We start from the raw sequence: 26064 nt of genomic DNA, 5'->3' as shown, positions 1-26064 counted from the left end.
TGTGTTTGTGATAAAGTCCCTTCCAAGGGTATGTATCTTTTTTAGGGAATGGTAAGATAAATTGGTTAAATTTGTACTTACCTATAACTCTTTTCTACCCTAGTTTTATGTTGTTTTTATAGTTAGTCTCTGATTCATAATTTTACTTTTATTTTTTATTTTTATTTTTTTTGCTGTACGCGGGCTTCTCACTGTTGTGGCCTCTCCCGTTGCGGAGCACAGGCTCCGGACGCGCAGGCTCAGCGGCCATGGCTCACGGGCCCAGCTGCTCCGCGGCATGTGGGATCTTCCCAGACCGGGGCACGAACCCGTGTCCCCTGCGTCGGCAGGTGGACTCTCAACCACTGCGCCACCAGGGAAGCCCCATAATTTCACTTTTAATAATCTTTTGGCTCATATGGATTTGATGTTTCTTCTCTTACAGTTGGAAAACCAAAGAACCAGGTGATCACTGCTTGTCGGGATGCGATTCGAAGCAACAACATCAACACGCTGTTCCGAATCATGCGGGTGGGGACAGCTTCTTCATAGGAGAGGAAAATAGGTAACTAGGTTGCTAGAAGGGGTTTTTCCTTAAACTTCTAGGCTGGTTTGCTTTGGATCACATCCTGGTGAACCCAAGGTGCTGAGAGCAAAAACCACCTTGGTCAGTTGTACAGATGAAAGACAAAGCGTTGCATCTGAAAAGTATATTCACTTTCTTTCTTTTAAAATCAGTAGTACTGTTGCAGAATACACTAGGTTTGTATGGAGGGAAATGAATACTTTTGAAACATTAGGGCTTCAAAGTCCAGTTTTTCTGTATGTATGTAAAGTCAGTGTGTAGATGCATCTTTTTTCTTGAAATTGTAATTAAAGTAGATGATCTACTTTTTCATTAAAATTTAAAGGTGTTGCACTATGTGTTTACTGATTGTAAAATCACATCAGAATTGCATAAAACCATTTGTGTTATGTGGAGAAAAACAAAAATATGGATATTCAATTTGTGCCTTTTTTAAACCTCACGTCATTTTATTGAATATATACTTATTAAGAACTTATTTACGGTAGGAATGTTCTAGACTTTGGTCCAAAGATATATAATTCTCTGTATAACAAAAAAACGTTTGGAATTTTCAGAGCTGAATGTGGAGACGTGAGAGTGAAGTCTAATGCAATTATGGAGGTTTGGCTCAGAATATCTGTTCCAGTTTTCTTCTAGTGTGACTTCCCTTTCCTGTGAAGAGCAGGAAGCTAAAACAGAAGTTTCTCCAATTCGTTTTCAGCTGGTGATTCAGGTTTGATTCAGCTTGCATTTCAGATGCAATCACATGAGACTTGAAATTTGAACTGAGATAAATGGGGTATCGGGCATGTATTTGATCAGTATGGATTATAGCAAATGTAGCGTGGTTCTGGAGCCAAACTCTGTCTCTGAGGCTTGCCGATGTAGCAGAAATAGATTCTGGGTAGTAGAAAAGCTGGCATGACTGGGGGACCTTGAAGCTAGAGTGGCAGCTTCCTGGTTTTGAACCTGAGGTTTCCTGAATGCAGCACTGTGATGCTGTTCTGGAACCTGTAAATGGTAGCTGATTTAGTGGCTCAGCCTGAGGCAGTCCTATGTTTATATATGCAGTAAAGGGTGCCTCCTGGTTTCACAAGCAGCTTCCTGATCTGGCAGGAGCAGCTACTTTGGCAGCCTGGTTCTGCAGTACAGACTTGAGAAAAGATTCTGGAATTGCATCCTACAGGTTTTTATTCGACAGCCTTAATAATTCTGTAAGCCATCTGGCAGGCTGTAATCCTTTTATTCAAATTGTCTTGTGAGGAATCTGTTCTCTGCATCAGAATACTGACCTGTATGAAAACCCAAAGAGACTATAGAGAACACAGGCCTTTCCTCTGTGGTAAATTAATTTCATAGTTTCCTCCGTCTGGCCATTTAGGATCACCTCTTCTATTTCTGAAATATGAGCTTTAAGGAGCCCTAATTTTTATGAGACTGTTATGCCCCTCTAATACCTTTGTTTTGCATTTTCAACCTGTAAGCTCAAAAGACATCCACATATAGTATATTATCTTCAGTAATCTCCAAAGTAGTCATCTTTTATACCTGCTTCAAAGATGAAGAAACCAAAGCGCAGGGATTAATTACTTGCCAGAGCCACAGAGCCACTGGCAAGACGCAAGTCCCACCGTGGGGTCTTTTTCTGTTTTAGCCATAGTCTAACTTACACCCTTTGAGATTAAAATCTCTAGTTGGTGCTGGTTTTAAATTGTATGGCATTATTCATTTTTAGGGACCCTTAAAGAATCATCTCATTAAAGGTCATTCTGTTGTATTTCAGCCCCAAAACTTCTTTCTTACACCTAAAAATATTCATGGACAAGGCTTGAAGGAGTCGACCTACAGCAAGATTATTTTTTATAGCCCTGATTTATAGATTACAAATAGGTTATTTTCACATTAATTTAATCCTCTTGGTATTAGTATCTCTGAGCTCAGACAGGCAGAATGTTTTCTACAGGGTCCTAGAGTTTGGTTAAGTCGCAGTGTAGAAGTTGGAAACCAAGTAGTCATGGCCCTTTCGGCTATTTCAGACTGCTGCCAAGTGAGTGAAGACTAGGTGAGATGAAAATGTTCATAGTATTCATCCTTTTTATCCTCTTAGAAGTCATGTTCAGCTTAGGGAAGAGAAAAACTGATTGGTTATCAGCTCCTTCTCTATTTTGTTGCCATATTTTTCTGTCCTGATAGAATCTGAGTGCCTTCTACAAGTTACAGCTTAAGCTCTATTTTGTTGCTGAATTTTGTTGAAGCTTTAAGTGAACACTCTGCCTTCATTTAAAAGCTGATCTTGAGGATTCTGGTATCTGGGAGAAAGCTTTTTAGTCATTTTTAAAGCATCCCTTTTAAAGTCACCCCCCTTATCCCTAGATTCAAGTATTCAATATTTTAGAGAGAGTATGGTCTTTATTCTTTCCCACCGTGTCTGCCTGTTCAAATACTACATCAAGGCTCAGTTCAAATGCTCTCTCAGGAGACCTTTCCTCTCCCATGTCTATTCTTTAACCCTTATTACATTCTGTGTTTATATAAATCTTAATCCCCGATTAAGTGAGAACAGGGGCTAGGTCTTAATCAGCTTTGTCCTCCCCATGGTGCTAAGCCAGTGCCTTGAGCGTAGAGAAGCATCTGCTGCCCCCCATGGAAGTGTTTGTCCTCAGTAAGCCTGTCAGTGGCTTCAGAAATCAAAGAACTAGGAACTTTACAACTATTATGCAACCCTAGAAGTACTTTACAAGAATGATTTTCAACATTATTAACATTTCAAATTTTATAATTAGCAGTTACCAATCTGCCAGTGCAGAGTCCTGTGATCACAAAACTAAATTATCTCGTTTCACTTTGACACTAAAGTACAGTAAGACACCCATTGCAGCCTGGTGTTTTGCATTTTTGCCTCTTCCCTGTCTGGCCCCTGCCCACACTATATGCTCTAGCTGATGAGTCATCTTTTTATTTGTGTGGTAAAGAAATGTGCTGTTCCTGGGCTTCCCTGGTGGCGCAGCGGTTGAGATTCCGCCTGCTGATGCAGGGGACGTGGGTTCGTGCCCCCGGTCTGGGAGGATCCCATGTGCCGCGTAGCGGCTGGGCCCGTGAGCCGTGGCCGCTGAGCCTGCGCGTCCGGAGCCTGTGCTCCGCAGTGGGAGAGGCCACAACAGTGAGAGGCCCGTTTACAGCAAAAAAAAAAAAAGAAAAATGTGCTGTTCCTGACATGAAGCCACACGGGTAATTTCCAAGTAGTTTTCAAAATTGTCTATGTGGACTGATTTTTTTCAGTCAGAGAAGGAATTATCTGTTTTTGTAGGAATGTACAGTTCACTCAGGCTGGAGAGCCTGCCGCTGATACCGTTCTATCAGGGACTCTTTTAACAGGGTTTGATTTTCTCATTCAGTTGTAGTAGTGGCCAATATGTAATGGTACTGAAGAGGTACCGCAGCCGAAACTTACTTGCTGAGGAAATGCTGGTCTGGGAGAGGCAGCCCAAGCATTGATTTTTTTTTTCAGTATTCTATGGGAAAGAAACACCACATTCAGAGGCGTTTGAGGCAGTCAATGAGCTGTAGAAAAGCCAGGTTCAAAACCTAACAGCCTCTTTCTCTCCTAGGTTTCGTTTCATTTTTCTACATCTTTAAGTGAGGGACTGAAATTAGATTTATAGGGTTCTTCCTTAAATATTTTATTTTTCCTTTGCTTAACAGAAATACTAACATGCTTTCAAAGTAACTTTCTGAAAATGTTCTTATTTACATAATGGTTAACATGATAAGGGGAATGTGTCATGGGGACTGGACCTTACACGACTGTAGGAAGTGGCAAAGTGTAGTCTGTCAGTTTTCTAGTCTGATGCTGGAGCTTGAAGCCCACAGGACAGGCAGTCAGAAAGGATGCAGAGTTGGGAAGAACAGGAACAAGCTGGAACCCAGAGGCATGAGCTGGAGCCCACAGGGACACATTAAAATCTCAGTTCTTGCCTCTGACCTTGATGGTGTGGGGAGACCCTTCATCAGAGAAGCTGAAGGAAGAGCCAGGGACGGTGGAGCAGTTGCAGGCGCAGACGTGGAATCACACTGAGGTGAGCCAGCAGGTAAGCTACAGTGTGTGTGAGCTACAAAATGGCTACTGCTTCATCCTGGCCCTCCATATCTCACACAAGAATGTGTGGCTCATGCTGACTGGAAACAGAGGGGAGGGAGTGCTGGGAAATGTAGTTCAGTCTAGCCAAGCTGATATATCACATAGCACACAGCGGCTATCACAGTATGGTGGGATTCCAGGTGACCTTTACTTCATATTTTTACATGTTGTGTTCTTCACAACAAACATGTATTATATAGATAATCTAAAAAATATATATAAAGCTATTTGGGAAAAAAAATCTTCCTTTATTAAAAGGAATTATAAGAATTAAGAGATGACATGTTTTACAGGTGAATATCATAGCTTTTCTCTGCAAGAAGTATAAAAAAGATGCCCGTGTTTTAATTCCTCTGTTGCTACTTAACAGTTGTCAACATCGGCTCTAGGCCCTAAAAGCCAAGATGAAGAATGAAATGCTGAGGAAAAGCAACTTCTTCATCACTGGGTACCTTCAGTGGAGAAAACTGACCTGCGAGTTACCCCATCCTTCACAGTCTAAGAGGTACCACTGTAAATGGTGTAACTAACAGCAGCACCGCAGTCTGGCTCTCAGGGATTCTTTCCCCTTGGACACCAGAATCCTTTTTTGTAGTGTGTAGACGATTCTGCTGTGTTGACAGACCATAAACACACTGAGATTGAGGAGAATGTAATAAACACATTTTCATGCTTGTGTAGGATGCTACGACTTAGACTCAGTGCTCCAGAACTCTTAGATGTTACCTACAACCATAAGTCTCAAACTTTTCTAAGCTTGGCACACATGGTGGTTTCACCTGCTCAGCCCTATTCCCTGGGGCTTCCTGGGGTTATGCCACTAAGGTGTTAACTAGAACTTCACCCCTCTTGCTGGCACTTAACAAAAACACATCAGAAAGCAAGTGAGTGAAAGTAATATTATAGGGATGACTTTCAGTCTGCAGGAACTTAAAAGACAAGCTTTGAAATTTAAACCCTTAGTAACAGAGTAGTACTTGTAATCCCACTTGAGTGTCACTACACTATGGTTAAAAAACTCCCCAAAACAGTATGCATGTAAATGGTCCCCCCCATGTTGGTGGGGAAAGACAATATGAGAACTAGTGTTAGGTATTTCTTTTTAGCTCAATTTTTAAAAATTAGTGTTTGTTTTATAACAACTAATACTGAATATTAGTACATGTGTAAAATTTATAGATAAATATCCATATAATGAGCATGCATGCTAAAACTTTTTTTTTACTGATTGAGGTACAAGATCAAAATTTTGAAACCATCAACATAAAAGAAAGTGCAACTCATTTTTTTCATTTAAGTTCAAATTTCAGTACTCAAAGTTTTAGGAGATAAAAAAAGATAAAGCCAAATGCTTTTCCTATTAATGAGTAAAATCCAAAATAAAAGCTACTGCAATAGCTAATAATACACGTAAAAAAAGAGGAAGTTAACAGGGAGACAGCACTGGAATGGAATGAGAATAGCATCTTTCAACTAAAGATGCATGACACCTTACACCTATCCATGCACGCCCATGCACATGGGTAGCAGTTATTATATAATCCCCTTGAACAGTTCAGGGGAAAAAGAATGTAACAAAATGGACAGGTCTTGGCATTTTGCCATGGTCTTTAGTATTTGGTCTCTTCAAGAAAGGCAAACTAGTCTGATAGTTGACCCTACAATATTTAGGAAATGAAAGCCGTATGTGAGATTAGAAAATCATTTAGTCATAGTGGAGGCACAACTCCAGGATGGAAGAGCAGTGGGAACCTGAAAACTACTGCATATCTTCTTTACTGACCAGAAGTTTCTTGTGGCCATGTGGTTTTAGGCCAGGCTTTTCCCAAGGGAACAGACTACACATTGCCTAGTTCTCTACAGTCCACAGAGAGTCACAGTGGAACAAAGCCATAGGCAGTGGGAGGAAGTGCAATGGGCCCAGAATGAACAGGGTGTAAGGTTCTGTAATCTTCTAAACCAGTGAAATTAGGAAGGACAGAATCTGCAGTCATAAATTCTTGAGTCCATATTTAAAAAAAAAAAGTCAATCACTGGAAACATGAATGAACCTTGAAGATTTTATGCGGAGTGAAATAAGCCAGTCGCAGAAGGACATTCTATTATTTGTCTTCTGAGGAATATGAGTTGTCAGATTCATAGAGACAGAAAGTAGAATGGTGGTTGCCAGAGGCTGGGGTGAGGGGAAAGTATAGAGTTACTATTTATTTGGGACAGGTACAGCTGGGTAAGATGGAAGAGTTCTGGTAGATGGATGGTGGTGAAGGCTGCACAACAATGTGTATGTACTTAATGCCACTGAACTGTACACTTGAAAAAGATACATTTTATGTCACGTATATTTTACCACATACTGTTTTTTAATCACTGAAGAAGCCAATATGGAAAATGAACTGAATGTTAAAGAAAAAGACAAAACCCCTTTTTATTTTACATCAAGAGATAAGTACCTAGCTCCAATCTCAAGGTCTAGATTGAGGATGATCATTATGAGCCCTACTAAAGGACAACCACACACAGTTTTAAGAACGCTGTCACACAGCTCACCTTGTAGCTCTCCTTCACTCGATGCCTAACTCTTCCAGATGTCCCAGTACTGAGGAAGGGTCTCCTCTTTCCAGCTTTGCCCAACCTTATTCATAATAGACAAATGAAAAGTCCCAGAAACCTGTTCTGTTTGGGAAAGTTTTCTTTTGTTCTAGGCTTCGATGGTTAATATGCTTGACGAATTTCAGAGTTTCCCTATCTCTGTAGACCAATGCCAAAGAATTGTTTTCTGGATTCACTGTTAGCAGCTGAAATAGGCAAATACAGTGATACATCAGAACACGGAGATTATTCTCACCTCTTTTCTTAAACAGACGGTTCCATATCAAATACTCAGCCTCCGGCGATAGAGGATCCTTTAAAGTATCCTTTACTAGGAGGAGCTATTGATCTTGCTGTCCAGACATTTTCAAATAGGCCCCATTCCGGTACATACCCAGAAAAGTTTTACCTAATGCATTTATTTCTTACTACATTGAAAGATTCATGGGAATGCACCATCTGACTCTTAATTTATTTGGAATTTCTTTTAGCTGGGTAGAATGCTTAGTGATTATCCTTTAGCCTCTTTATTCCATGCTGAATACTTTCTACTAGAAATTAGAACCACTGCCAGCCAGACCAATGTGGATTTATCAGCTAAAGACACTGGCAGAAGGTCGAAAAAGTTGCATCTCTGAAGAATCAAAGGGTCTTCAAGAACTAAAAAAAGATGGTTTGCTATCAGAAACAACTTACCTCTTCATCTTCTCCTTTGGCAATGTAGGAGGTAAAGCCACCATACTCTGGCTCCCAGCCTTATGAAGGGAAAACAAAGAGCATTCAGAAAGCTCTCACTGCAAGAGTTACATCATCTGTTTGAATCATTGATCCCATGCTGCTTAAAACGGGGATCTGGGAGTTCAGTAGAACCAACTCTGACTTATGAGCCTGAATTTATCGTTCAACCAACACTGAATAAGAACTGAAAACTAAGAACTAAATATAAAATACACCTAGAAGGACAATTACATAAAAGCTCTGGGGGGTTCATTAGATGGAAATTATGATTTAGTTCATCTCCTATACCTTGGTCACAGATACAAATAGTACTTTGAGTTGGGAGATGACTGAAATTCATGACCCCTAAGATCCCTTCTAGCAGAGCTCCTGTGATCTGAGATCCTGGCCAAGGCGAATTACTTGTGAACTGGTTCAGTTAGAGAGGGTCACTCAGGAGAGACTGTCCCGCTTACCTTCACAGCCACAGTAGAGAAGTAAGTCCAGGGCAAACTCAGTCTTGCTGTTGTCATGGATTAAAGTGTAGTGACCAGTATTCCAATGCCTCAGTTCCCCCTGGCATGTTGGAACACTGGATTCTAAGAAAAAAACAACAGAAGGCCAGAAAAAAATAACCTTGATACCACTGTAGATTGCAAAAGAATGATAATTAAGAATAGTTGTAGCACTAAAGAGAAACTATTTCCATAAACCTTTAGCTGACCTGCTCCATTATATTATTAAATATATAAGCCTTATAATGAAAAAAAGTTGACTTTCTATTTCTCTTTACCATGATTTTCAGATGGACTATATATTTAGCTGCCAGAAATTTTCTTTAAAATAACATGAATATTATTAAATAAACTTTACCTTTTAGAGCAGTTTACAGAAAAATTAAATTTCCCAGAAAGTACAGTTCCTCTACTGCCACACACAACCCCTGCCCCTCCCCATCAGTTTCCTCTATTATTAACATCTTGCCTTAATGTGATTTATGTGTTACAACTGACCAATACTGATGCATTATTAACTGAAGTCCACAGTTTACATTAGGGTTCGCTCTTGGTGCTGTACATTCTACTAGTTTAATATCATGTGTCCATTCCATCTTGTTTGTAGATGATTAAACATCCTCTGCTTTTAATAATTTCCTTCTACCTATTTGTCCAAATTCAAGCAAGTTTTCCTTAGGCTGATATTTGGTTCTTAGCAGAAAGAAGCCACTCACCTTCCTCTTCTTTATGTTCTTGTGTTTTAAAGTAGGTTTAGATAAAGCCAGTCGTATTTCTCTCCACCAGTTGTACTACTGTTAGCCTAATAAAATGTACTAGCTGTTCTTCCTACCCGGAGTGGTGTCCTAGCAGATCCTTCTTGTCATTCAGATCTGAGCTTGGACGACAGCTCCTCAGGCCGGTCCAGATTGCCCATTCACCTAAGAGGCCACCCAGTCATTCCTCAGCACATAACCCTATTCAGATTTCCTGCAGAGCCCGTATCCTCATTTGATGTTTTCTTGTTGTTCGTGTATCATTTAATCTCTGTTCTCCCCTACTATCTATAGACTATAAGCCAGGGAGACCAGAGACCTTGTCTGTCTTCTTCTCCAGCTCCAGAAATAGGGCCTAGCATATAGTAGGTGCTTAAGAAATGTTTGTTGAATGAATAAATGACTCAATCGTGAATATGTAATAGTGAAAGAAGGACAGAACGTAACAGCAGCTTACCTTTCTTTGCATCGTTTTCCTCTGGCTCTGGGTCCGTCTGTTCATTGCTCTGCTGACTGCTGTTGCTGATGGCCGCCCGCCTGCTCTCTGGCTCAGAACTGCGGCTAGGCCCTTCTTCAGTGTTCTCAGCAGCAGAGGCTGCTTCTCCCTCTTTTTTGTCCTCAAGCTCACCTTCTTCTGAAGGGGCCAAGAAGTGAAGTTTCAGGCCTGTGAAGTTGGAGAGCAGCAAGAACATTGCCTCGGAGTGAAATAATGCCATGCAGTCCTTCAAGATGTCGGGAAGTTTGCTCTCCTCAGCCTTCTCGTAAAACCTGGAAAGCAGCGATGCCAAGGTGTTCATCAAAGCCACAGATGTAATATTACTCAGGGGAAGAAAGCTGATCATTAGCTTTGTATCTCTCTCCCTAAACCTTGCATAGCTTACTAACGTCCAAGTTGTTACAATAATGAGGTTTTGTTAGGGCCTGCTACTGGATGTCCCTGGGAACAAAACATCATTAGGGCAAATGCCCTATTGGAGGTGAGCCTTGCAGACAAACAGGCAGGTGTTGAATGCAGAAGCAAATGTCTTGGATGATGGGTTCTACCTTTTGTTAGGGGGACCTCGGCTGCTCCATTCCACATCTCCTTTCTCCAAAGCCTCACACACCTCTGCAAATTTTTCAGGCTGGAAAAGGAGCAAATGAAGCAGCAGTTAGCAGATCTCCCTATGATCCCACACTGGTCTTGCAGGTACAGCAGCTCTGCGGAATCATGCTGGCTGATTCCTAAAAGGGCCAGGTGACTCTCATCCCTTTCACACAACCTCCCCCAGTCCTGATACGCTGAAGCCAGAGCAAAGACTGGATAAATCCGTCAGCATGCTTTAGCCAAGTCACCTGAGTGTCAGTTTGGGCCATTTCCTTAAGTAGCTGTATGTCTTAGGTCAAACTGCTAAACCTCTCAAATTCCTGCATTTATTATAATGAAAATGTCTATATAATAATACAGATTCTTTAGGCCTCAGCTCATTCCCTTGATTTAAACAGCATTCTAAACTAAAAAAGTCCAGTGTAGTACAAGAAGCTGATTAATCTGTTAAAATATTCTCCATAAGAGCCTTTATAAGTGCGTGCTTAATGCAGTTTCCCAAGGAGTATTCTACAAACAGTAATCCTATCAGTTGTAAAACAGGAAAGAGGATCCCAAAGGATGGTTTAGGTGAGCTGAATTAAATAGGGTTAAACACGTTTATTTACTGTTAATACTTCTCAAATTCCTTAATATGCTATGTCAGCTATATAATTCGGAGAGAGAGGCAGTATGTAGTGTCTCTCAACCTTTTTTTTCAAGGAGGCACCAACTCTTGGGACTGATTCCATGGGACCCAGAGTCACCTGGGAAAAACCACACTCTACGTGATCTCATTTGGCCCTCAAAACAACTCTTCAAGATGGGCAGGGCAAGTATTATCCCAGTTTAACTGATGATGAAATAAAAGTGAGACCTTAGTAATTTGCTCAGGTCAGTAAAACCATGGAGCCAAGACGTGAATATAAAGTCTTCTAGGGCTTCCATGGTGGCGCAGTGGTTGGAAATCTGCCTGCCAATGCAGGGGACACGGGTTCAATCCCTGGTCCGGGAAGATCCCACATGCCACAGAGCAACTGAGCCTGTGCGCACCACAGCTACTGAGCCTGCACTCTAGAGCCCACGAGCCACAACTACTGAGCCCGTGCTCCACGACAAGAGAGGCCACCACGGTGAGAGGCCCACGTACTGCAGGGAAGAGTGGCCCTCGCTCTCTGCAACTAGAGAAAAGCCCACGCACAGCAAAGAAGACCCAACGCAGCCAAAAATAAATTTATTAAAAAAAATAAAGTCTTCTAACTTCTAACCTAGTTCTCTCTCCACTATAATGTGCTACCTCATCATTCTCAAACATCTGTTACTAATTTGTTAATCAGTAATCTTTCTATTATTTAAAAGTAATTGGTAAGTACCATAGTCATCAAATGACTAGGATGGGAACTACACACCACTCATCCCCAATACAGAAGTGTGTGTGTGTGGGACTTCCCTGGTGGTGCAGTGGTTAAGAATCCACCTGCCAATGCATGGGACATGGGTTTGAGCCCTGGTCCAGGAAGATCCCACATGCCACAGAGCAACTAAGCCCGTGCACCACAACTACTGAGCCTGTGCTCTACAGCCTGCGTGCCTACAAGAGAAGCCACTGCAATGAGAAGCCCACGCACCACAACGAAGAGTAGTCCCCACTCACCGCAACTAGAGAAAGCCCCCATGCAGCAGTGAAGACCCAGTGCAGCCAAAAATAAATAAATAAAATAATTTTTTAATAAAAGTGTGTGTGATTAAGATTCTAGAGAACTGGGGAATACCCAAGGGACTCGACCCACTAACATACGACTGATACCAATGTTAGCTATTATCATCATTTCTATACTTTATTTGAAGAAAAGGATGATGTAAACATGCTAACCAGGAACAAAACAAAAAGCAACAAAAACTCTTAGTGATGCCTCTTCACCCACCCAGGAAGCAAGGCTGCATGCCAAATGTGGTATATCAGACAGGATTTGCTGGCCTACCTTAAGGAACTCTTTTAGGAGAATTTCAGAGCTTTCTTCAAATTCTTCTTGAATTTGAACTTGGTACTCCATGTCGAGATAAGTAGGGTTGATCCAATCATACAAAATTTCATGCTACAAAGAAGCAGCAGATGCAAAGAGTGAGTTAATAATTCCTACTGCTTTTGTTCTGAATCATTTTACACTAGTAAAATATATGCAAATCTTCACTTTATAATTTTCTCCTTGTTAAATAAAGTTCTGGAAAGCTCTGCCTTAGAAAGATACTATCAAAAGTGTATCTAAGAAGGGTGGAAAGGCAAGCTCAAAGCCTAGTTCTGTTATCAGGATGAGCCACTTTTAAAACCAGAAAAGCAAATGATATGCCACAGCTTTTCTAAGACAAGAATCCCAGCAACAGGAATTTATCCTTACATCTTGCGGGATGTAAGGGCTCCGAGGTATGAGAGGTTCAAAGTAGGTGGGAGGCCTGGTCAGTAAAGGACCATGAAACCAGCCGCTGATGGACAAACGCGACTTTTCTTCAGACAGGACTTCAGAAACCTGAAAGGACAAGACCAGCAGCACATCACTGCAAAGACCAGCGGGGAAGATTACCAGCCAAGGCTCACTAATTTCAGGACCCTTCACACTAGGTGTGAAAACAACCTGGCTGGACAGTCCAACCGGAAGCCGTCACATTTAGAGAACGGGCGACTGAAAAGCATGCTCTTTGGCCCTCTATGTATTTGTGGTTCACAGTCTTTACCTGGTGAAAGGATACTGGAGACACTTCAAAGAAAACCAGTGTGTTCCACGAAGGGATAAGAGACTTGACAATCTGCTTCGGCTGAAAGTGTTCTGCGTGGGGAGAGAACACATCTGTAAATGTGCTTCATCGTCATTAACCACTTCCAGGTTGCCTCGTTTCACCTTGACAATTTGCCAGTTTCTAAGGGTAGCTAAATGTCCCTTCCAGATCCCCATATGCCACCCCCTTCCATCTGTTTCTCTTATATAGTTCTGCTAGGTGATATCTGTTCTTACTCCACCATTCTTTATTACTGATGAAGGCTGGTAAAGGTTCTGAACGTTTTCTGGAGTCGAGCTCTGGTGTCAGTCATTAAAAAAAAATAAAAGACCCTGACCTCCCATCAGAGGCACTGGTCCTGGCAGATTCATAGCCACGGGTGGCTGCACATGTTCTCTACCCTCCCACGGCCAGCATTCAGAAACAGGGTCTGACTATTCCTCATCTTAACTCGGCTCTAACTTATCTCTGGAGTAATGATTATTTAAGGCACAACTCAGGGCTGGCAATTATCCCCCTGCGGTCACCACTGTAATGAAGAGCTTCCATCTCCCGAGGAGCACAGACAGAGCGCCTAAGGACCCGCAAGTGGCTGCTGGTGTTGAAGAGCACGACTTTGTCTTACCATCAACATTGTACAGGTCTAGGGTGCCCCCCAAGCTCCTGTCCCAGGGAGGAACCAGGTAAAGAATGAAGGCAATCCGGCGTCCTTCCAGCTCGTCGTCATGGCAGAGCAGGGCATCTGCAATAGTTCAGCGCACACCGTAATGTCCCTGTGCGGCAATGAGCAGCGGACATCTGACTCTGCGCTCACTATCAGTCCACCTGCTATTCCTCCATAAGGTCAGCTCCTCCAGCTTTAAAATGACACTTATTTCTCCTCTTTTATAATTACAGAAATAAAACTGTCAATATAGAAAACTCTTAAAAACACTGAAGAACATATATATATAGACTCAGATAATCACTACTAAAATTTTTACATATTTTCTTCCAGTATTTTTCAACATACATGTATTTGCTTTTTAAAAAATAGCATCCTACAGTGGTGGTTTTGTGGCTTTTTCTTTTATTACATGGCAAATGTATTTTCTGTCATCTCTTTTAATGGCTGCATAGTTATTCTAGGACTGAGCAAGATAGGCATCCGGGCAAGGTGGGAGAGGGGAGGGGATGCTATGGGTGAAGTGAGATCATTCCACACGGAGGGGTTGTTTTAATAAACATATTGAAAATAATGGAAGGCAGATTTCTCAGGGTTGAAGAATGGAATTGCAAATATGGAAAAGGAGAAATCTAGAATGAACCCTATGGTGTGGAAATGAAACCAGAGGAATCAATGTGACTTGTCTAGAGCACAGGAAATACAAGATAACCCTGGAAAATCTTGTTTTGCTAGGAAGTAAGATATAATAAGAATGATGAGTGAAAGTGAGTGAAACCCACGTAGGGGCCTTCTTGGTGACAGACCTCTTGGTGTTCCCTGCTTATTGCTGATTGGAAAAAGAGGCTATGGAAATAAGCTGTGACTTCCTAGGCCCTCCATGAGAAGCAAAGAGCAGGCCCCAGCAGCTAATGACTGAGGAATAAAGAATGCAGAAACAAAGACAGGGCAGGCAGACGAGAGTAGCCATAACTTAATAAGTCAGTCACAAGGACTCCCAGTTCTGCTTCAATGGTAAACGTAAGTGTGACACACATTCCTAAGCTGTTTTATAGAAACCAGACAAGAAAAGCTGACCACGAGCATGTAGCCCCCAGACTGGCTGGAACCTGAAGATTGAGGATGCTGACCCCTATAACCTCATCTTGTTACCTCACCATGCACCAATCAGAGAACTGTGCATAAGCTGATCACACCCTGTGACCCTCTCCCTCACCTTGCCTTTAAAAACACTTCCCTAAAACCCATCGGGGAGCCTGGGTCTTTTGGGCACGAGCGGCCCGTTCTCCTCTTCTGGTGCCCTGGAATAAACTACTTTCCTCACCACAACTTGGTTTCAGGAGATTGGCTTTGCTGTGCATTGTGAGCAACGTTTGTTTCAGTTAACATGAGGACATACTGAAAGGACACAGAAGTCAGCTTAAAGGCGATCCTCCTGATCAAATCTGGGACAACACGAGCATCAACATAATGACAGTAACCATTACATAAATAGTAATCCTTAAATTCACACTGACATAAATAAACAAATGAGTAACTGGGGGGAGAGAAAGGTTTTCTTTACAGTAGAATGACAACTAATAAAGAAATGATTTTATTAGGAAAGAAATCACCATTTGGCAACCTGCATAGTAATACTGTAGTAAGAAATATCAGTGGGGGGACGAGGGAAAGATGGTGGAAGAATAAGACGCGGAGATCACCTTCCTCCCCACAGATACATCAGAAATACATCTACACGTGGAGCAACTCCTACAGAACACCCACTGAACGCTGGCAGAGGACCTCAGACCTCCCAAAAGGCAAGAAACTCCCCAGGTACCTGGGTAGGGCAAAAGAAAAAACAGAGACAAAAGAATAGGGACAGGACCTGCACCAGTGGGAGGGAGCTGTGAAGGAGGAAAGGTTTCCACACACTAGGAAGCCCCTTCGCGGGCGGAGGCTGCGGGAGGCGGAGGGGGAGGTTCGGGGCCGCGGAGGAGAGCACAGCACCAGGGGCGCGGAGGGCAAAGCAGAGAGATTCCCGCCCAGAGGATCGGTGCCGACCGGCGCTCACCAGCCCGAGAGGCTTGTCTGCTCACCCGCCGGGGCGGGCGGGGCTGCAAGCCGAGGCTCGGGGAGCGCAGGGAGAGGACTGGGGTTGGTGCGCCACGGCTGGCTGGGAGAAAGTCCGGGAAACGGTCTGGAGCTGCCGAAAAGGCAAGAAACTTTTTCTTCCCTCTTTGTTTCCTGGTGCGCGAGGAGAGAGGATTGAGAGCGCTGCTTAAAGGAACGCCAGAGACGGGCGTGAGCCGCGGCTAAAAGCGCGGACCCCAGAGACGGGCGGGAGACGCTAAGGCTGCTGCTGCCGCCACCAAGGGGCCTGTGTGCGAGCACAGGTCACTATCCACACCCCCCTTCCGGGAAGCCTGTGCAGCCCGCCACTGCCAGGTTCCCGGAATCCAGGGACAACTTCCCAGGGAGAATGCACGGCGGGCCTCAGGCTGGTGCAACGTCACGCCGGCCTCTGCCACCGCAGGCTTGCCCCGCACTCCATGCCCCTCCCTCCCCCCCGCCTGAGTGAGCCAGAGCCCCTGAATCAGCGGCACCTTTAACCCCGTCCTGTCTGGGTGAAGAAAAGACGCCCTCAGGCGACCTACACAGAGGTGGGTCCAAATCCAAAGCTGAGCCTCTGGGAGCTGTGAGAACAAAGAAGAGAAAGGGAAATCTCTCCCAGCAGCCTCAGAAATAGCGGATTAAAGCTCCTTAATCAACTTGATGTACCCTGCATCTGTGGAATACATGAATAGACAACGAATCATCCCAAATTGAGGAGGTCGACTTTGAGAGCAAGATTTATGATTTTTTCCCTTTTTCCTCTTTTTGTGAGTGTGTATGTGTATGCTTCTGTGTGAGATTTTGTCTGTATAGCTTTGCTTCCACCATTTGTCCTAGGGTCCTATCCGTCCGTTTTTTAAAATTTTTTTCTTAATAATTAATTTTAATTTTAATTATTTTATTTTACTTTATCTTCTTTCCTTCCTTCCTTCTCTCCCTCCCTCCGTCCCTCCCTCCCTCCTTTAGACAACGAATCATCCCAAATCGAGGAGGTGGACTTTGACAGCAAGATTTATGATTTTTTCCCCTTTTCCTCTTTTTATGAGTGTGTACATCTATGCTTCTATATGAGATTTTGTCTGTATAGCTTTGCTTCCACCATTTGTCCTAAGGTTCTATCCATCCATTATTTTTTTTAAATTTTTTTCTTAATAATTATTTTTTAATTTAATAACTTTAATATATTTTACTTTATTTTATTTTACTTTATCTTCTTTTTCTTTTTTCCTTCCTTCCCTTCCTTCCTCCCACCATCCCTCAATCCCTCCCTCCTTTCTTTCTTTCTTTCCTTCTTTCTTTCTTCCTTCCTTCCTTCCTTCCTACTTCTACTAATTCTTTCGCTCTACTTTTTCTCCCTTTTATTCTGAGCCGTGTGGATGAAAGGCTCTTGGTGCTGCAGCCAGGAGTCAGTGCTGTGCCTCTTAGGTGGGAGAGCCAACTTCAGGACACTGGTCAACAAGAGACCTCCCAGCTCCACATAATATCAAACGGCAAAAATCTCCCAGAGATCTCGATCTCAACACCAGCACCCAGTTTCACTCAATGACCAGAAAGCTACAGTGCTGGACACCCTATGCCAAACAACTAGCAAAACAGGAACACAACTCCACCCATTAGCAGAGAGGCTGCCTAAAATGATAAGTCCACAGATACCCCAAAACACACCACCAGATATGGACCTGCCCACCAGAGAGACAAGATCCAGGCTCATCCACCAGAACACAGGGAACACAGGGAACACAGTCCCCAACAGCAGGAAGCCTACACAACGCACTGAACCAAACTTAGCCACTGGGAACAGACACCAAAAACAACGGGAACAAATAACCTGCAGCCTGCAAAAAGGAGATCCCAAACACAGTAAGATAAACAAAATGAGAAGACAGAAAAACACACCACAGATGAAGGAGCAAGATAAAAACCCATTAAACCTAACAAAAGAAGAGGAAATAGGCAGTTTACCTGAAAAAGAATTCAGAATCATGATACTAAAGGTGATCCAAAATCTTGGAAATAGAATAGACAAAATGCAAGAAACATTTAACAAGGAACTAGAAGAACTAAAGATGAAACAAACAATGATGAACAACACAAAAAATGAAATGAAAAATACTCTAAATGGGATCAATAGCAGAATAACTGAGGCAGAAGAACGGATAAGTGACCTGGAAGATAAAACAGTGGAAATAACTACTGCAGAGCAAAATAAAGAAAAAAGAATGAAAAGAACTGAGGACAGTCTCAGAGACCTCTGGGACAACATTAAACGCACCAACATTCGAATTTTAGGGGTTCCAGAAGAAGAAGAGAGAAAGAAAGGGACTGAGAAAATATTTGAAGAGATTATAGTTGAAAACTTCCCTAATATGGGAAAGGAAATAGTTAATCAAGTCCAGGAAGCACAGAGAGTCCCATACAGGATAAATCCAAGGAGAAACACGCCAAGACACGTATTAATCAAACTGTCAAAAATTAAATACAAAGAAAGCATATTAAAAGCAGCAAGGGAAAAACAACAAATAACACACAAGGGAATCCCCATAAGGTTAACAGCTGATCTCTCAGCAGAAACTCTGCAAGCCAGAAGGGACTGGCAGGGCATATTGAAAGTGATGAAGGAGAAAAACCTGCAACCAAGATTACTCTACCCAGCAAGGATCTCATTCAGATTTGATGGAGAAATTAAAACCTTTACAGACAAGCAAAAGCTGAGAGTTCAGCACCATCAAACCAGCTTTACAACAAATGCTAAAGGAACTTCTCTAGGCAAGAAACACAAGATAAGGAAAATACCTACAGTAACGAACCCAAAACAATTTAGAAACTGGGAATAATAACATACATATCGATAATTACCTTAAATGTAAATGGACTAAATGCTCCCACCAAAAGACACAGACTGGCTAAATGGATACAAAAACAAGACCCATATTTATGCTGTCTACAAGAGACCCACTTCAGACCTAGACACACATACAGACTGAAAGTAAGGGGATGGAAAAAGATATTCCATGCAAATAGAAACTAAAAGAAAGCCGGAGTAGCAATTCTCATATCAGACAAAATAGACTTTAAAATAAAGACTATTAGAAGAGACAAAGGAGGACACTACATAATGATCAAGGGATTGATCCAAGAAGAAGATATAACAATTGTAAATATTTATGCACCCAACATAGGAGCACCTCAATACATAAGGCAAATACTAACAGCCATAAAAGGGGAAATCGACAGTAACACATTCATAGTAGAGGACTTTAACACCCCACTTTCACCAATGGACAGATCATCCAAAATGAAAATAAATAAGGAAACACAAGCTTTAAATGATACATTAAACAAGATGGACTTAATTGATATTTATAGGACACTCCATCCAAAAACAACAGAATACACATTTTTCTGAAGTGCTCATGGAACATTCTCCATGAGAATAGATCATATCTTGGGTCACAAATCAAGCCTTGGTAAATTTAAGAAAATTGAAATTGTATCAAGTATCTTTTCTGACCACACCACCATGAGACTAGATATCAATTACAGGAAAAGATCTCTAAAAAATACAAACACATGGAGGCTACACAATACACTACTTAATAACGAAGTGATCACTGAAGAAATAAAAGAGGAAATTTTAAAATACCTAGAAACAAATGACAATGGAGTCACGACGACCCAAAACCTATGGGATGCAGAAAAAGCTGTTCTAAGAGGGAAGTTTATAGCAATACAAGCCCACCTTAAAAAGAAGGAAACATCTCGACTAAACAACCTAACTAGCACTTAAAGCAATTAGAGAAAGAAGAACAAAAAAACCCCAAAGTTAGCAAAAGGAAAGTAATAATAAAAATCATATCACAAATAAATTAAAAAGAAATGAAGGAAACAATAGCAAAGATCAATAAAACTAAAAGCTGGTTCTTTGAGAAGATAAACAAAAGAGATAAAACATTAGCCACACTCATAAGAATAAAAGGGAGAAGACTCAAATCAATAGAATTAGAAATGCAAAAGGAAAAGTAACAACTGAAACTGCAGAAATACAAAGGATCATGAGAGATTACTACAAGCAACTCTATGCCAATAAAAAGGACAACCTGGAAGAAATGGACAAATTTGCAGAAATGCACAACCTGCCAAGACTGAATCAAGAAGAAATAGAAAATATGAACAGACCAATCACAAGCACGGAAATTGAAACTGTGATTAAAAATCTTCCAACAAACAAAAGCCCAGGACCAGATGGCTTCACAGGCGAATTCTATCAAACATTTAGAGAAGAGCTAACACCTATCCTTCTCAAACTCTTCCAAAATATAGCACAGGAAGAAACACTCCCAAATTCATACTACGAGGCCACCATCACCTTGTTACCAAAACCAGACAAGAACATCACAAAGAAAGAAAACTACAGGCCAATATCACTGATGAACATAGATGCAAAAATAAACAAATGGGACCTAGTGAAACTTCAAAGCTTTAGCACAGCAAAGGAAACCATAAACAAGACCAAAAGACACCACTCAGAATGGGAGAAAATATTTGCAAATGAAGCAACTGACAAAGGATTAATTTCCAAAATTTACAAGCAGCTCATGGAGCTCAATAATAAAAAAGCAAACAACCCAATCCAAAACTGGGCAGAAGACCTAAATAGACATTTCCCAAAGAAGATATACAGACTGCCAACAAACACATGAAAGAATGCTCAACATCATTAATCATTAGGGAAATGCAATTCAAAACTACAATGAGATATCATCTCACACCAGTCAGAATGGCCATCGTCAAAAAATCTAGAAACAATAAATGCTGGAGAGGGTGTGGAGAAAAGGGAACACTCCTGCACTGCTGGTGGGAATGTGAATTGGTACAGACACTATGGAGAACACTATGGAGGTTCCTTAAAAAACTACAAATAGAACTACCATATGACCCAGCGATCCCACTACTGGGCATATAGCCTGAGAAAACCATAATTCAAAAAGAGTCATGTACCAAAATGTTCATTGCAGCCCTATTTACAATCGCCCAGAGATGGAAACAACCTAAGTGCCCATCGTTGGATGAATGGATAAAGAAGATGTGGCACATATACACAATGGAATATTACTCAGCCATAAAAAGAAGCGAAATTGAGCTACTTGTAATGAGGTGGATAGACCTAGAGTCTGTCATACAGAGTGAAGTAAGTCAGAAAGAGAAAGAGAAATACCGTATGCTAACACATATATATGGAATTTAAGCAAAAAAAATGTCATGAAGAACCTAGGGGTAAGACAGGAATAAAGACACAGACCGACTGGAGAACGGACTACAGGATATGGAGAGGGGAAAGGGTGAGCTGTGACAAAGCGAGAGAGAGGCATGGACATATGTACACTAACAAACCTAAGGTACATAGCTAGTGGGAAGCAGCCGCATGGTACAGGGATATCTGCTCGGTGCTTTGTGACTGCCTGGAGGGGTGGGATAGAGAGCGTCGGAGGGAGGGAGACGCAAGAGGGAAGAGACATGGGAACACACGTATATGTATAACTGATTCACTTTGTTATAAAGCAGAAACTAACACAACATTGTAAAGCAATTATACCTCAATAAAGATGTTGAAAAAAAAAAACTTTCTTTCTTCCTTCCCTCCTTCCTTCCTTCCCTCCTCTCTTTCTTTCTTTCTTTCTTTCTTTCCTATTTCCTCCTACTTATACTAATTCTCTCTACTTTCTCTCCCTTTTATTCTGAGCCGAGTGGATGAAAGGCTCTTGCTGCTCCAGCCAGGAGTCAGGACTCTGCCTCTGAGGTGGGAGAGCCAACTTCAGAACACTCGTCAAGAAGAGACCTCCCAGCCCCACATAATATCAAACGGCGAAAATCTCCCAGAGATCTCCATCTCAACACCAGCACCCAGCTTCGCTCAACGACCAGCAAGCTACAGTGCTGGACAACCTATGCCAACCATATAGCAAAACAGGAACACAACCCCACCCACTAGCAGAGAGGCTGCCTAAAATCATAATAAGTCCACAGACACCCCAAAACACACCACCAGACGTGGACCTGCCCACTAGAGAGACAAGATCTAGCCTCATACACCACAACACAGCCACTAGTCCCCTCCACCAGGAAGCCTACACAACGCACTGAACCAACCTTAGCCACTGGAGACAGACATCAAAAACAACGGGAGCTACGAACTTGCAGCCTGCAAAAAGGTGAACCCAATCACAGTAAGATAAGCAAAATGAGAAGACAGAAAAACACACAGCAGATGAAGGAGCAGGATAAAAACCCACCAGACCTAACAAATGAAGAGGAAATAGGCAGTCTACCTGAAAAAGAGTTCAGAATAATGATAGTAAAGATGATCCAAAATCTTGGAAATAGAATGGACAAAATGCAAGAAGCAGTTAACAAGGACCTAGAAGAAATAAAGATGAAACAGACAATGATGAACAACACAATAAATGAAATGAAAAATACTCTAGATGGGATCAATAGCAGAATAAATGAGGCAGAAGAACGGATAAGTGACCTGGAAGATAAAATAGTGGAAATAACTACTGCAGAGCAGAATAAAGAAAAAAGAATGAAAAGAACTGAGGACAGTCTCAGAGACCTCTGGGACAACATTAAACGCACCAACATTCGAATTATAGGGGTTCCAGAAGAAGAAGAGAAAAAGAAAGGGACTGAGAAAATATTTGAAGAGATTATAGTTGAAAACTTCCCTAATATGGGAAAGGAAATCGTTAATCAAGTCCAGGAAGCACAGAGAGTCCCATACAGGATAAATTCAAGGAGAAATACGCCAAGACACATATTAATCAAACTGTCAAAAACTAAATACAAAGAAAGCATATTAAAAGCAGCAAGGGAAAAACAACAAATAACACACAAGGGAATCCCCATAAGGTTAACAGCTGATCTCTCAGCAGAAACTCTACAAGCCAGAAGGGAGTGGCAGGACATACTGAAAGTGATGAAGGAGAAAAACCTGCAACCAAGATTACTCTACCCAGCAAGGATCTCATTCAGATTTGATGGAGAAATTAAAACCTTTACAGACAAGCAAAAGCTGAGAGAGTTCAGCACCACCAAACCAGCTTTACAACAAATGCTAAAGGAACTTCTCTAGACAAAAACACAAGAGAAGGAAAAGTCCTATAATAACGAACCCAAAACAATTTAGAAAATGGGAATAGGAACATACATATCGATAATTACCTTAAATGTAAATGGACTAAATGCTCCCACCAAAAGACACAGATTGGCTGAATGGATACAAAAACAAGACCCATATATATGCTGTCTACAAGAGACCCACTTCAGACCTAGAGACACATACAGACTGAAAGTAAGGGGATGGAAAAAGATATTCCATGCAAATGGAAACCAAAAGAAAGCTGGAGTAGCAATTCTCATATCAGACAAAATAGACTTTAAAATAAGGACTATCAGAAGAGACAAAGAAGGACACTACATAATGATTAAGGGATCGATCCAAGAAGAAGATATAACAATTGTAAATATTTATGCACCCAACATAGGAGCACCTCAATACATAAGGCAAAAACTAGCAGCCATAAAAGGGGAAATCGACAGTAACACATTCATAGTAGGGGACTTCAACACCCCACTTTCACCAATGGACAGATCATCCAAAATGAAAATAAATAAGGAAACACAAGCTTTAAATGATACATTAAACAGGATGGACTTAATTGATATTTATAGGACACTCCATCCAAAAACAACAGAATACACATTTTTCTCAAGTGCTCATGGAACATTCTCCAGGATAGATCATATCTTGGGTCACAAATCAAGCCTTGGTAAATTTAAGAAAATTGAAATTATATCAAGTATCTTTTCCGACCACAACGCCATGAGATTAGATATCAATTATAGGAAAAGAGCAGTAAAAAATACAAACACATGGAGGCTAAACAATACACTACTTAGTAACGAAGTGATCACTGAAGAAATCAAAGAGGAAATTAAAAAATACCTAGAAACAAATGACAATGGAGATACAACGACCCAAAACCTATGGGATGCAGCAAAAGCAGTTCTAAGAGGGAAGTTTATAGCAATACAAGCCCACCTTAAGAAGCAGGAAACATCTCGAATAAACAACCTAACCTTGCACCTCAAGCAATTAGAGAAAGAAGAACAAAAAAACCCCAGAGTTAGCAGAAGGAAAGAAATCATAAAAATCAGATCAGAAATAAATGAAAAAGAAATGAAGGAAACAATAGCAAAGATCAATAAAACTAAAAGCTGGTTCTTTGAGAAGATTAACAAAATTGATAAACCATTAGCCAGACTCATCAAGAAAATAAGGGAGAAGACTCAAATCAATAGAATCAGAAATGAAAAAGGAGAAGTAACAACTGACACTGCAGAAATACAAAAAATCATGAGGGATTACTACAAGCAACTCTATGCCAATAAAATGGACAATCTGGAAGAAATGGACAAATTCTTAGAAATGCACAAACTGCCAAGACTGAATCAGGAAGAAATAGAAAATATGAACAGACCAATCACAAACACTGAAATTGAAACTGTGATTAAAAATCTTCCAACAAACAAAAGCCCAGGACCAGATGGCTTCACAGGCGAATTCTATCAAACATTTAGAGAAGAGCTAACACCTATTCTTCTCAAACTCTTCCAAAATATAGCAGAGGGAGGAACACTCCCAAACTCATTCTACGAGGCCACCATCACCTTGATACCAAAACCAGACAAGGATGTCACAAAGAAAGAAAACTACAGGCCAATATCACTGATGAACATAGATGCAAAAATCCTCAACAAAATACTAGCAAACAGAATCCAACAGCACATTAAAAGGATCATACACCATGATCAAGTGGGGTTTATTCCAGGAATGCAAGGATTCTTCAATATACGCAAATCTATCAATGTGATTAACCATATTAACAAATTGAAGGAGAAAAACCATATGATCATCTCAATAGATGCAGAGAAAGCTTTTGACAAAATTCAACACCCATTTATGATAAAAACCCTGCAGAAAGTAGGTGTAGAGGGAACTTTCCTCAATATAATAAAGGCCGTATATGACAAGCCCACAGCCAACATCATCCTCAATGGCGAAAAACTGAAAGCATTTCCACTAAGGTCAGGAACAAGACAAGGTTGCCCACTCTCACCACTCTTATTCAACATAGTTTTGGAAGTTTTAGCCACAGCAATCAGAGAAGAAAAGGAAATAAAAGGAATCCAAATCGGAAAAGAAGAAGTAAAGCTGTCACTGTTTGCAGATGACATGATACTATACATAGAGAATCCTAAAGATGCTACCAGAAAACTACTAGAGCTAATCAATGAATTTGGTAAAGTAGCAGGATACAAAATTAATGCACAGAAATCTCTGGCATTCCTATATACTAATGATGAAAAATCTGAAAGTGAAATCAAGAAAACACTCCCATTTACCATTGCAACAAAAAGAATAAAATATCTAGGAATAAACCTACCTAAGGAGACAAAAGACCTGTATGCAGAAAATTATAAGACACTGATGAAAGAAATTAAAGATGATACAAACAGATGGAGAGATATACCATGTTCTTGGATTGGAAGAATCAACATTGTGAAAATGACTCTACTTCCCAAAGCAATCTATAGATTCAATGCAATCCCTATCAAACTACCACTGGCATTTTTCACAGAACTAGAACAAAAAATTTCACAATTTGTATGGAAACACAAAAGACCCCGAATAGCCAAAGCAATCTTGAGAACAAAAAATGGAGCTGGAGGAATCAGGCTGCCTGACTTCAGACTATACTACAAAGCTACAGTAATCAAGACAGTATGGTACTGGCACAAAAACAGAAAGATAGATCAATGGAATAGGATAGAAAGCCCAGAGATAAACCCATGCACATATGGTCACCTTATCTTTGATAAAGGTGGCAGGAATATACAGTGGAGAAAGGACAGCCTCTTCAATAAGTGGTGCTGGGAAAATTGGATAGGTACATGTAAAAGTATGAGATTAGATCACTCCCTAACACCATACACAAAAATAAGCTCAAAATGGATTAAAGACCTAAATGTAAGGCCAGAAACTATCAAACTCTTAGAGGAAAACATAGGCAGAACACTCTATGACATAAATCACAGCAAGATCCTTCTTGACCCATCTCCTAGAGTAATGGAGATAAAAACA

The 26064-nt window shown here is 41.1% G+C and overlaps 2 protein-coding genes across 2 annotated transcripts in view; one reads left to right on the top strand and one right to left on the bottom strand.

Annotated features, from left to right (window-relative positions):
- The window catches only part of BBS2 (Bardet-Biedl syndrome 2), a 38661-nt gene extending 37778 nt beyond the window's left edge, over positions 1–883 (top strand). Inside the window, exon 17 of the mRNA XM_007459442.1 lies at positions 425–883. Within this exon, the coding sequence (XP_007459504.1) occupies positions 425–531 (107 nt within the window). The 3' untranslated portion in view covers positions 532–883. The remainder of the gene's footprint in view (positions 1–424) is intronic.
- Positions 884–6731: 5848 nt separating this feature from the next.
- Positions 6732–26064, bottom strand: part of OGFOD1 (2-oxoglutarate and iron dependent oxygenase domain containing 1) — a 39730-nt gene continuing 20397 nt past the window's right edge. Inside the window, exons 5-13 of the mRNA XM_007459441.1 lie at positions 13725–13841; positions 13058–13149; positions 12724–12852; positions 12310–12423; positions 10306–10385; positions 9719–10029; positions 8468–8590; positions 7971–8029; positions 6732–7480 (exon numbers count right to left, since the gene is read on the bottom strand). Of these exons, the coding sequence (XP_007459503.1) occupies positions 7319–7480; positions 7971–8029; positions 8468–8590; positions 9719–10029; positions 10306–10385; positions 12310–12423; positions 12724–12852; positions 13058–13149; positions 13725–13841 (1187 nt within the window). The 3' untranslated portion in view covers positions 6732–7318. The remainder of the gene's footprint in view (positions 7481–7970; positions 8030–8467; positions 8591–9718; positions 10030–10305; positions 10386–12309; positions 12424–12723; positions 12853–13057; positions 13150–13724; positions 13842–26064) is intronic.

This window comes from Lipotes vexillifer, unplaced genomic scaffold (assembly GCF_000442215.2).
Source record: "Lipotes vexillifer unplaced genomic scaffold, Lipotes_vexillifer_v1.1 scaffold342, whole genome shotgun sequence".
In the NCBI taxonomy this organism is placed as follows: Eukaryota; Metazoa; Chordata; class Mammalia; order Artiodactyla; family Lipotidae; genus Lipotes; species Lipotes vexillifer.
Note: the sequence above shows the minus strand (reverse complement) of the source record. Positions and strands in the feature narration are given on the sequence as shown.